At 38.8% G+C, this 13,234-nt stretch overlaps 1 protein-coding gene across 2 annotated transcripts in view; it reads right to left on the bottom strand.

Moving 5' to 3' along the window:
* The window catches only part of grid1b (glutamate receptor, ionotropic, delta 1b), a 584,450-nt gene extending 575,427 nt beyond the window's left edge, over nt 1-9,023 (bottom strand). For both annotated transcript variants that reach the window (XM_056247253.1, XM_056247254.1), the window contains exons 1-2: nt 8,637-9,023; nt 4,509-4,664 (exon numbers count right to left, since the gene is read on the bottom strand). In XM_056247253.1, coding sequence (XP_056103228.1) covers nt 4,509-4,664; nt 8,637-8,715 — 235 coding nt within the window. In that variant the 5' untranslated portion in view covers nt 8,716-9,023. The remainder of the gene's footprint in view (nt 1-4,508; nt 4,665-8,636) is intronic.
* Nucleotides 9,024-13,234: the final 4,211 nt, after the last annotated feature.

Genomic DNA, 13,234 nt, shown 5'->3' with positions numbered 1-13,234 from the left:
AGCCCGAGCGGGACCGAAACCGCGGGGTTCAGATGCCGCGCCCACTTCACTCGAGAAGTGGGACAGACGAGAACGGAACGTTTTCAGAGAAAAACGCTCACAGTTTGCGCAGGAAGCTCCCTCGAGAACTCCCCGCAGAGTATCTCTCAAGCAGAAAAACGCACAGATCGTGTGAATCCTCCGGTGTCAAATATCTGGGACACGGGTCGGCACACTTGCGGAAAGTATTTTTCCTTTTCTCTGCACGCTTCATTGTTGATTACTCAAAACAGACAAACAGTCCCTGAAGACGAAAAGATGTTGTCACGGTTTCAAGGCGCCCTTTTTATACATCCAGGTTGCGCGCTCATCATTCGAGCTGATGATGCACGGGCTGTCGCCGGTCAACATGATTGCTGTGAGTTGATACTTGATTTCAGACACCTGTCACGCCTGAGGCGTTCCCCATAACGTCGATGACGTATTGTTGAGTTCCCTTCGAAAGGGAACCACTGATGTAGAGGAACAAAAGCAATTTGTCACAGTTTTCTTAGAGCTGCAAGTGTTGGATGATGCATATTTTGTGTGAATATCAAATAGATTAATTGCAAAATGTAATGACTTGTGTTCTAAATATAACTTTGAAAGGTTGACTTGGAATGATTTAATATCATGTGAATGCCATTCCAGTAGAATGCAGTATGTATTTGAAAAGTCTGCTTATAAAGCCCAGTTTTGCCACAGTAATAACAGCATAATGCATAATGATCAGTGCGAATCAAATGAATACATTATAATCATATTACTCTGTTCTTGTAATTATCATATCTACAATTACATTTAGGCTCACCAAATTTCTTTATTTTCAGTGACACACACCAAGATTGTTAATAGATCAGCTTGGATATTTGTTTTGCGTGTGCTATCAACTTTGCCCATGTTTTCATACACATAAATTAGCAAATGAGGGCAAGAGTCATGTGATCAAATCTGTTCTCTGCTTAATTGATATTCTTTTGGAATTTTTTTTTTCCCTAAGGTTTTCTACATAAAGGCTTTTCATTCTTATAAATAAACTATATATATATATATATATATATAATCAGTTTTGTCTTCAGTAGTCAAAGGAGCATAGTGCATGTTTATTGTATTTGGGCTGGATAGCAGGAATTAAAGTGGCTCCTCAGTACCGAAATAACAATTATCCAGTGAATTTGTACCAAAAAAAGTAGACCGCATAGCCCAAGCTTGTTGAGAAGCAATGAAGTATCCCTCAAATAATCCCATGGCATACACAGTGCAGTTTACTGAGTGGCAACTGCTTTTCAATATGGGAGTGATTCCCTTAAAAACCATAGCAACAGTTTGAACTCACAGTTTCAAAGAAACATGGTTGCCAACTGTTTAAACCGTTTGATGTAGGCTATTTTTGTGTGTGTTAGGGTTTCCCTGAGATCCCAGGGCTGGTAGGAGGAAAAATATTACTTTAAAATTTGTGAATGAAGCAAGGAATACTTTTTTTTTACATATGATCTACTTTCAGTGGACCAGGTGAAGAGAGATAGGAATGTCTAATGTGTTATTAATTATGTCTTTAACAACTAGTTATTGAGTTTAGTTCTGTAAAACAGTATGGATGAGTGCTCGACAATACGGACCGCCCGATGGCCCGAGGCCAGCGTGAAAGTCACCCGGGCCAGTTGATGGAACTCTCCCTTGCCCGATCGGGCCAGTGCTGCATCTTCATGGAAGTTGATCATTTGCGCATTTTTAAGCCTTGCCAATTTAAATATGCAAGCGCACGTAGACGCGAAAGCACCAGTTGAGGAATGTCAACACATTCCTCTCAGTTTGGTACTCGCACGCTGTATAATAAGTGTTGTGTGTGCAGCAGTTGAGCCCTTAACGTTGAGCCCTGTGGATTAATTAAACTGAACTTTTCAGAATTTAATTTGCTTGTGGAATGTGTTTGTCACTGCAGTAGATTATCAAACTGTGTAAAAGAAGCACTTAAGAAAGTCACAACCATTTTTAGATGCAGTGTGCGCAGTACGTGATCATCATAACATTACTTTTGCATATTGCTTTTCCAATAATAAAGCAGTTGGAGTGCTATGCCAAACTAACCAAATTAAACTGGGTGAACTAACAAAGAAAGAAGGACTATAAAAACATCAGCTTTTGGAAAGAAGTTCGTATGCTTATCAAGGCTGCATTTATTGATCAAAAATACAGTAAAACGGTAATATTGTAAAAAGGTCATTTAAAGCGGTTTTCAATTGTAATATATTTCAAATATAAGATTATTTTTATTTTAAGCTAAAAATACAGCAGCCATTACTCAAGTCTTCAGTATCACATGATGCTTCAGAAATCATTCTGATATGCGGATTTAGCACTAAAGAAACATCTTATATTATCAATGCTGAAAATATTATTGCTGCTTATTATGTGTTTGCTGCACAATAAAATGAGCCCCGATGCTTTCATCCGGCACAACCAGCACACAATGTGGGCTACTGTTACAATTTTGAGATGGCAACTGTGAAAAAAAAAGAACTAAAAAGAGCTCCATTGGCTGACTTGAATGGTCTGGAATCTGTTCACGGAGCCAAAATCAACAGGGCATTCAGTCAAGAGAGCACAGCATCACTGCGCTAAGGTACTTGCACACTGCCCTGCATTTCAACCACACTACCATGACAACGCATTCATGCAGGAGATCAAACATAACTGGACGATCTCAGATGATCACCAAAGCAGAGGGCCAGGAGCAAATAATGACAATTGTTTGTAAGATAACAGATTATTGTATACAAGAAACATATCTCAGAAACAACACAGTAGCCTACCGGAAAAAAGTTTGGAAACATTACTATTTTTTTTTATGTTTTTGAAAGAGGACAGCTGTGCTGCTTAATACTTTTTTGGAACCTGTGATACTTTTTTCAGGATTCATTGATGAATAAAAAGTTAAAAAAGAACGGCATTTATTCAAAATAGATATCTTTTAACAATATAAATCTTTACTATCAGCTTTTTATCAATTTAACACATCCTTCATTAATAAAAGTATTCATTTCTTTCCAAAAAGAAAGAAAAAACATTACTGACCCCAAATGTTGAACAGTAGTGTTTATTGTTTCTATTTTCAAATAAATGCTGTTCTTTTTATTCATCATAGAATCCAGAAAAACTGTTTGGCTGATGGAAATTCAGCTTTGCATCACATAAATAAATTATATTTTAAAGTATATCCACATAGAAAACCATTACTTTAAATTGTAATAATATTTCACAATATTACTGTGGGTTTTTTTTTTCTATATTTTTGATCAAATAAATGCAGGACTGATGAGCACAAGATACTTATTTCAAAAACATATGTATGTGTATATATATATATATAAAAACACACCGGTCAAAAGTTTGGAAACATTACTAATACTATATATATATATATATATTCATTCCCCCTGAACTTGCGAAAAACAAGTGACAATCATTCCAAATACTTTGCCAGTGATACACTATGAAAGTTTATCCCTGGTGTGTTGAAACAAATCAAAATACACGGAGACAGATTCATTCTATCTGTTAACACAAGCTATATTAAAAAAGAGTTAAGCTCCCCTGTGCCATATGTGAGGTCACACAGCATTGTCAGAATAAGGATGTTCTCCAAGTGTGCTAGTGTTATTCCTCCGGTTGACAAGGTGACATTTGGGAAATAAAACACTTCAACAAACCAACCTGAAAGACACCTATTACACTGAAAGCAGTTGAACCGTGGAGAACTGCACACCGACTAACAACACAGTGAGTATACTCTGTGATTGGAGACTAGTTGATAAGGGTTCCAGTAATAGCAGAGCAAGAAGAATGAGAAATAAAACCTCAGCAAAGATTGTGCTATATCTACGTCAATACCTCACTTAGATTGATCCCAGTGACAAAATTTCAAAAACCAACACAGAATATTGTCATGGAGGATATTTTCTAACGGAAATAATCATTGCCATCATCATCACCATCACATTTGTCTTCAATCCCAGCATCATTAACTGCCATTAGCCCATTCAGAAGAAGACATTCTCTTTCTCCTCGCTTTTCAAAATGATCTTTTGGAAAGCTCAGACTTCAGAGCACTCATCCTCAACTGCAATTATGTGGAAAATTGTTATTGAGTCCAGCTTGACTCAATACCTCCACCTAGCTCTTCTTTCACAGAACACATTAGACTGCGACAAAGCTTCAGGTGGAAGTCTTTGAAACCTAACGTCACCTTTCATGCTGGCATTAAACAAATACACATACATTTTCAAGACATCTTTGGTTGCCGTAAGCACGCTCTGAACAAAAGCAGGAATCCTGGTGATGTATGTCATTTCAACTTGGGGATGTCTTGCTGGAGAGTTATTCAAACCGCCAGACAACAACTTGCATGTAAATTTTTCAGCATGTACACTCAGACGTCAGGGAATGATGCAGTTCGTGAGTCAAGAGACAGAACATGATGATTCACTCACCTTCCTGGACTGCCTGAAAGGGGTTGTTGGGTTCAATATATTTTATGGAGTGGGTGATTTTCTCGCTCTGCAAAATGTCATCGTTGAGGCTGAGGTCAGAGATCGCCAACTGAAACACCTCATCATCCCGTGCTGCGTTCTCCTCAAAAATGGCACCTGCGGGCATGTGCAGATAGTTATCTGGGTCTCAGTGGAGCGTACAAAGAAACTGTAGCAATTGCTAATTTGCATACTGAGGGCAATTCACTTGCTCGGCTCATCTTGCTCACAGGTCTATTGTTTTACAAACATTTATCTATTTGGCAGATGCTTTCATCCAAAGCCACTTAAAAGTGCATTCAAGGTACTTTATTATTATTTATTTTTGTATCAGGGTGTGTGTTCTCTGGGATCGAGCACATGACCTTGACATTTCTAGCGCTATGCTCTACCAGTTGAGTTATAGGAACCCTTCCTACAGACAGCTCAAGGCTAAAACAGGTCTGGTGATTGTTTTACTAAATATAAATTAACTGCATTTTCTCAGAACCTTTTATGTAATCAAATAATGAGCAATGAGCAAGCCTATAACTTGAGATCAATGATGAATCAGGGCTGTAAACCTTCCCTCTGTTGTTAGGATGACAAAAAAGGTTTAAAAGTTTGTTTTAGTTTGGTCTGCCTCAGTGGACTAACAGCGCTCCTCAATGTCAAAATGATTGAGAATCAAATCAAAACCAATCAAATCAAAGTACTGGGTTTACTGTCCACATAAGTAGAGCATCAGTTTAACTTTAAAAGAGAGTGAGGTAAGATGTAAATAGCGAATTATTTAATAGCCTACATGTCAACTGTTTTGCAATAAAAATGTTTAACGACTGACAGTAACATCCAGTGATGCAAACTAGACGACTATTTTTCTCAAACATGCTCGTTTTGGATTGAAAATATGCATTTACATGGTTCGTGTAATTCCTAACTGAGTGTGACTAGACAAGAACATACAAATACAAGTAGCCTACATGTGTGCATACAGTATTTGAATGCAAATTGATGCAAATATGATTTGCAAATAGTTTCCCAAATAATTTCCCAACTAAAATTAGACCTAGTATTTCCTTCACTGGTCTGTTTCTTTATGTTTTATAAAATGAAATTGGTCTTGCGATAAACTAACAGAAATGTCAAAAAGTTACATTTGTTCCATTCCTGGGTTCAAGAGGACTGTTTAACATGATGTGTTGAACAATGTTGTTGAATTCTGCTGATTTAAATATGTTAATATGTTAGGTATTGTTTCAACTGCCTAACGTAGGTGAGGTTATTTAATTTTTAATTAATACATTGTTTTAATAATACATAATAATAATAATTTCGTCCCTTTCCAGAGAAGATGTTTGCAGGATATTCAAAAATCTTACATACTGGTCCCTTCAGAAAAACAAACAAACAAAAAACAAAACACTTTGGACCCACTTTATATTAAGTGTCTTTAACTATGTACAACCATCTAAATTAATTTGATGCAATGATGTGTAACATACATGTTTTTATGTTGTATTTAAAAAAAATACCTGCATAATGTGCATATAATTACATATGTTATTAATTTCTGTAATTACATCTATCCTGGTCTCAGACGTCATGCTCACTAACCGTTGGCTGAATGTCTGATGCATAAAACATCTGATTGATTTAATTCTACAGGATTTCCGGGAGACATGTGTCTCTCATTTTTTAACATTCCACCTGAGGAAAAAAGATGCCAAACCCCCTCATGGAGGAGACAGTGAGACAATGAGCGCTTATCAGGATCAACTAAACGCTGGATTTTCAAAAGTATGTGAAGTTCGCAGCGCCATTGTTGCAGTAAACTTGCACAATGATCTTGAATTAATAATTTATTAAGATACATGCTGTTATCGTAGAGGCATTGACTTTACATTTCCATGCCGTGGAACAACATGAACTGTGGTGGATTGCTTTTACATGTCAGACATCCTCTGCCAATGAAAGCTGCAATGGAGTCCAGACCTTCTGCCGGCGGTCTACCCCAACCCCTTAAACCTAACCACATCACCAAACCTTACCCATATCCCACCTCAATAGCATAAAAGTGTTTTGAAATACAACACGACCACAATTGATTTTGACATAAGCACATACAGTAGTAGTTAAAGTCAACTAATATGAAGCAGGACCTAAAATCCTTACTGTTAAGCCCTGTATTTGCATGCCAAGCATGTGCTTATAAAAGCAACTTACAAAAAAGTTGGGCAACAAGTTGCATGCAGATTAATTCATATTATGTCAGCTTAGTAATGTTTAAGCATGATATCTTAAAATGTTTTTTGAGAGATTGAGAGGCCTCCTTTATGTGTGGCCAAAATGTACCCATCTTCTCTACCTGTGTTAGAGGAGCCCAATCGGATGGGCATGTAGACAGGTAGAATTTGGTTGATGTATCACTGCAATGTTCATCTTATTTAGCAGAAATGGGGGTGTCGCATCTGTTCATTCCAGTTGCCAGTGAAAGCAGCCCTGATCCACACTGCCTATACTGCCTTCCAATTACCAGTTTTGGATGGCCATTGCCTCTGTAAATCACCACACCACCCTGAAAATCACTTCATGTCACCCTCTTCATTCAATGGACGGCCCTATTTTTCTTTTGCCCTTCGGAGCCGAATTTGGTCAGGATGATAACTAGGGGATGTGACAAAGTGGAAGTATTGGACACTGGAGAGGCTGGAATTTGTTATTTCACCTGTGTCGTGCACCTTTGAGTCCTGCCTATTACACAGCCACAGATACGGCCTGTCCTGCACTTGAAGGTAAGAGCTGGATAAAAATATTGGAAGACCTCATCTTTAAAGGTGGTGATTTTTTTTTTCTTACCTAGACCCATGCAACTGGTAGTTAACCTGAAGTATCTGAGAACAAGCTGTGAATTTAATTATTTCTCTGTACATAAAGATATAGCATCTCAAAAGATTCTTTCACACTGTATATCACATCCACCACAGCTCTCAAATGCATTCAATACACCTCATTTCAAAGTGTGAATTCCAATGCCAGTACGTGCTTAAAACTTATTATTTTTTTATCATCCCCAAAGTCTTGGTCAACAAAATGGGCAGAAAAGTACCTAACACAGATTGCTTAAGACAAGCATTGTTCATTTGGATTTGTTAAAACTATCGTTTTGGGTAAAGTATAAGAATAATAAATATACAGTATAACCAACTCAATGGGTCAGTTTTGGCCACCCGAAACAATGTTGTTGATATAAAAGCTTTTTAGTTTTGCTGAAAGGTTTGGGTTTTCTGTTTGAGTTTATTGGCAACACTACTGCAGAATCTTCAACGGCAAATATGGTGGCTTAATTTCACTACATGGACAATGGATTCTAATAAATCCCCTCTTAAATAAGAGAATGGCTGATTTGGTGTATGTACGGCATGCGTGTAAGAGATTTAAGGGTTTGGATTTCAGTTCTTCATGACAACTGAATAGAACCACAGCCGCCCTCCCCATCAGCCCCTCTTCCTTCTCTCTGCTGCTGTTGGAGTGCCAAAATCTTACTTTCCTCACGTTTGGTGAGACAATTAGAATGCACAGGGTGTCCAGCGCATGCAAAGGGGGATTGGTTAAGATGACATTTACGGCCTGGGATAGCCAAGAATAAGCATTTGTCCTTTTGTCATTTATTTACTTCAGCATCCTTTATTAAGATTTCCCTCACGTTCCATACAAAGTTCAATCTTATAGATGGGAGGGGGAGAGCAACCCCCACACATTGGCTTACTTTGCCTTATGACAGACGCCACATGTATTTCCAACTTACCTGAAATCTGCTATTTACTCAATTATGCCTTGCTCATGAACAAGCTCCAAAGACTGAAATTAGATTATTGTTCATGCATATCAGTGCATTGGAACTATCGCCAATCTGAACAAGAGAGACGTTATGATCACAAGTGGTCTGCTCAATTGATATTCAGCCCGATTAGTAGGGTGCGTTTTCACTGCTTATTTACAATTGACATTTCACACCGACCCTTACAACACAGTCCCTCGACTTCAATCTGGATGGCGCATTCATTATAATTTGCAACAAATAAAGGCTTTGAACAGCTCACTCCTTACCGATGTGAATGATGGAGTCGGCTCCCACCGAACTGCATTGCAATATCCCAAAAGAAAGGCATATTATCAGCAATTCCATCTCCGCTTCTCTCCAAAACCGTGCATCCACACGATCCTCAGATGTATGTTAATTCCCAATGAATGAGAAAAGTACGTCAAAGGATCACAAATACACCTGTGATTAACCAAAAAGTGTGGCGGCTATTTAGGAAAGCGCTAGTGTGAGAAACACTGTGAGGGAATAAGGGGGAAGGAGAAATGCAGGTCGCCTGTTGGAGGGTAACGGTTGCTTCGGGATCCGGCGCGTTCTCTCCGCAGGTCTCGCTCTCGCGCGGCGCTCGCGGAGTCTGAGACACATCACAAACTCAAAACTGCGGAGGAGGGACACCCCCCCCGCGCGCGCGCTCGCTAGCTAGCTTGTTCGCTCGTTCCAGAGAGCGAGCGCGCGCGCGGAGAGATGGAATCCGACGCGAAGCCGAAGACAAAGCTTAACATGCAGCTGCCTTAAGAGGACGTTATCGTTTTTGCGTTCTGTCTGTGCAATTTCATTTAATTGTTTGTCTCCGTAAAAAAAGAAAAAAAGAAAAAAAGCATAATATTCACGTCGTTGACTGTTGCATCGCGTCTCGCCACCTTTAAGCGATTTTCGCAACCAGCGTTTTCGAGTTAAAACAGTTCAACTTTTAGGAACGAGACCCCTCTGCAAGAACGTGATTGCATAGATTTCCACCCGTGAAACATGGGAAAGGCGAACGTGGGGAGAGAACTGTGGAAAGCCGGTGGTTCAGAGTCATCGAACGAAGCGGTAACTTTCTTTTGAGTGTTCAAGTGTGCTGTTGATTCATTCTCTATTTTGATAGATTTTAGTGTTCAATGAATTACAGTTAGTAAACATACACGTAGCTGTCAATGAGGACGCTATTCACAGAGATTTCCATATGGGAGAAATTAATGTAGACATGGTCTCTCAGTGATTCGTCGCGCACAGAAGGAAACGATAACTTTCTTTTGAGTGTTAAAGCGTGCATTGGATTCATTCTTGCTTTTTTTTTTACTGGATGATGAAGTACAGATAGTCGCTGTGCAACGTCACGAAGAGGAATCGACTTTCTCGCGGCGCGAGACGGAGCGCCGCTGTCAGAAGTCCGTGGAAATTCTACACATGATAAGGCGCATTTCTCCCCGTGAACATGGTTTCATTCAGACACGGTGTTTATGGTGAGGACGTGTTGCGGAGACGATATTGCCGGTGAAGACTGGAGCTGTGGGCTCGTGTACAATACTGCCATTTTCATGATATATCATTTTCTGTATATATATATATGTGTATTTATTGCACCACATAAATGCAATTTAAATATATCACTGTATATAAATGTTTGTCAGGTTGTATGATTATTTACTGATTTTAGTCAAGCCAAAACAACATTTAATATGACATTATATAGCAAAAAGTGATTTGTACGTGATCGGGTAGAAATAGCTTCTTACGTTAATAATACCACAGTTTATCTTTTTATAGTTTAAGACGGTACAGTTTAATATAATGCAATGTGCTGTTTCATATGATGTTTCTGTTTTCTTTAATTTGTATTTGATTTTAAACTTTAATTTGAGGTTTCAATATATATTTTTAAAAGGTTGATATCAAACGGACTGTAAGTAGTGTAAAAACAATGAAAGAAGATTTGTGAAGAGGAGAAAGTGAATCGAAGAAAATTAACTTCAGAGAAACAAATGAAGAGCACCGCTGCACTCACATTATTCATCCACATCACTGGAAACTTCATCGGAGACGAAACATTATATTCTTTGTCTTACAATTAAAGGATATTTCTTGCGGTTGAATATGAGAACAGAAATGTCCCTTAATTGTTTGGTTAAGTATATGTGATGTCTTTCAGCACCACACGCCGGTGGACAGCTCCCGTAAGCTATGTCGGTCACGAACAGAATTACAATGGATCAATTATCAAGCTCTAAGCCCTGAACACTCTGCCTTTCATGTTCATATCTGAATAGCAACATCGAGCACAGTGTTTCAATTATACAGAAACCTTTTTTTTCCCCCCAAATCGAATTATTCTTTAAAAGGGTATGGAAGCTTCTAAATAAAATGATTTTTACCATGCCTTGATTCTTGTTGTTACAACCCCAACCTCTTTTTGTCGTAAGACTGTTGTTTTTCTGAAGGCAGAAATTTTGATCGCAATAAACTGTTCTGTCCATCGTCTTGCTGAATGTGATTAGATTCAAGGGAAATACAATTATTAAAATCATGCTTTGCAGATCAGATCTATCTATCTATCTATCTATCTATCTATCTATCTATCTATCTATCTATCTATCTATCTATCTATCTATCTATCTATCTATCTATCTATCTATCTATCTATCTATCTATCTATCTATCTATCTATCTATCTATCAATCATCTATCCAGTGTGAGTTTGTGTGTGAATGCTGTTGTTGTGGCACCGCATGTAACCTGTGGTGTTAATGTGATTAATGACTAAGTATATGAGGCAAGAAGGCTTGTTATAGAGTTCCCTAACTATAATTACTACAGAATGCAACTGTAATAGCAGTGGAAAAAGCTAATGCATATGACTGTCCAAAGATGATTTATGTGAATGCGATTCATTTCCACACACAAAAAGGTATTACAGTTTTTATCAGTCGCTTTGGTACATTTCTTGATTCGTCCTTAAGATTTGCAAACCAGTAAGTGCATTTCTCAAAACAATTTGTACAAACAGCACCACACAATGGATTTTAGCCTGTAACTTGCTCGAAATCTTTAGTTCATCTCTTAAAAGTATTTATGTCAATGAACACAGCAGTGCCATCAGAATGACAAGTTCTTGTGTCATTGTTTACAAACAAGATAGTCAATATGCTTAGTCATGTTGTCAATATAACGGTGTACTCAGTCAGTATTTTCAGATGTAAACTGGCTATTATTTTGATGACAGTGATTGAAAATGCACAAGTATGACATCATTTTCAACAGTACAAATTTACATATTACTCTATTGATTGCAAGAGACTGGACAGTATTCAGTTACAGTTATACTTTTGGTCAAGTAATTATAGTATAAATTATATTGTGATATAAGGAAAAAGACAAGACTATATACACAGGTCAAAAGTTTGGAAACATTACTATTTTTAATGTTTGTGAAAGAAGTCTATTATGCTCATTAGGCCTGCATTCATTTGATAATAAAAAAACAGTATAGAATAATTAGAATAATTTCTGAAGGATCATGTGACACTGAAGACTGGAGTAATGGCTGATGAAAATTCAGCTTTGCATCACATAAATAAATTATCTTTTAAAGTCTTTCGATAATAGCATTATCTTCCGACCTGCCTCAGCCATTGTAAGGTCATGATTGAGAGCATGGTCCACAATAGTTGCCCTTATTTCATTAGAAACATGACTACAATCTTGGCCTGTTCTACCTATTCCACAGTTTTTCCTCTGTACCCTTCCACCACACAGTTCTAACAGAAATGTATAGAACATATGTTCTAGTTCAACCATTTTGCATTTACAGTTTTTTTCAGTCGCTAACAAGCGTTTGTCCAACCAGTAGTCACATTTTCAAAACTCTAAACACAATTAGCACAGCATCGGTCTTGTGTGGCCATACCATTCACACATTTCATGTCGTTTTCACACAATATGCAGTCAGTGAACACATTTCCACAATGCTTACATTTTCTTAACAGACAAGTTATACCTCCCAACAAAATTATGGATTGTTTTTGTAGTATTTGCGAATGTTAACACACACCATCCCACAATAGCAAAAACGTCTCGGTTACGGATGTAACCCTCGTTCCCTGAGTAGGGAACGGAGACGTTCCGTCGGATGACGACGAATGGGGGTTTCGCTTAGAAGCCAATCAACTTCAAGTACTTCAAAACGAGCCAATGGCAAAGAAATGCCATGGGTCTGCGGAATTTGCATAGCGTAACTCCGCCTCACCTCGTGAGTATATAAGGAGAACGCTGGCAGCAAACCGGCATGTTTCTTCGCTGAGGAGCCAACCTGAGTTCAGGCGATCCCCGCGGTACAGCGGAAAGTGGCAGGAAGACGGAACGTCTCCGTTCCCTACTCAGGGAACGAGGGTTACATCCGTAACCGAGACGTTCCCTTTCGTTGTCACTCCGAGTTCCGTCGGATGACGACGAATGGGGATACCAGTCTAATCACGCCATTTCTCAGCTGTCTTCCAGTGCCCTGCGTAAATCTGAGATCCCTGTCGTGAGACTAGCACGGACGAAGGACTCCTATTTAACACAGGAATACCAAGGTACACTGGGGAGCATATCCCAGATCTTAGGGAAGTATGCAATTACTGCCAACCCAGAGGGGGGGACTTAAGAATACACATATGACCCGAGGGATGCATATGGGGAATCACTGGGGTGTCCAGCCGCAGGTGGAATATTTCAACCCCAGGGGTGGCAAGGTGGCTTGCCAAGGGAAAGACACATGCTCAGAGAGGCTTACAGTGGGAATACACATGTGGGGGTAGCTCCGGGAGGTACCATGCACACGGGAGGCACCTAGCCGACGCGCAGG

The sequence above is a fragment of the Rhinichthys klamathensis genome, unplaced genomic scaffold (assembly GCF_029890125.1).
Source record: "Rhinichthys klamathensis goyatoka isolate OS25496 unplaced genomic scaffold, OSU_Roscu_1.1 h1tg000045l_1, whole genome shotgun sequence".
Classification (NCBI taxonomy): Eukaryota; Metazoa; Chordata; class Actinopteri; order Cypriniformes; family Leuciscidae; genus Rhinichthys; species Rhinichthys klamathensis.
The sequence above is the reverse complement of the archived record's forward strand: the minus strand, read 5'-3'. Positions and strand labels throughout refer to the sequence as shown.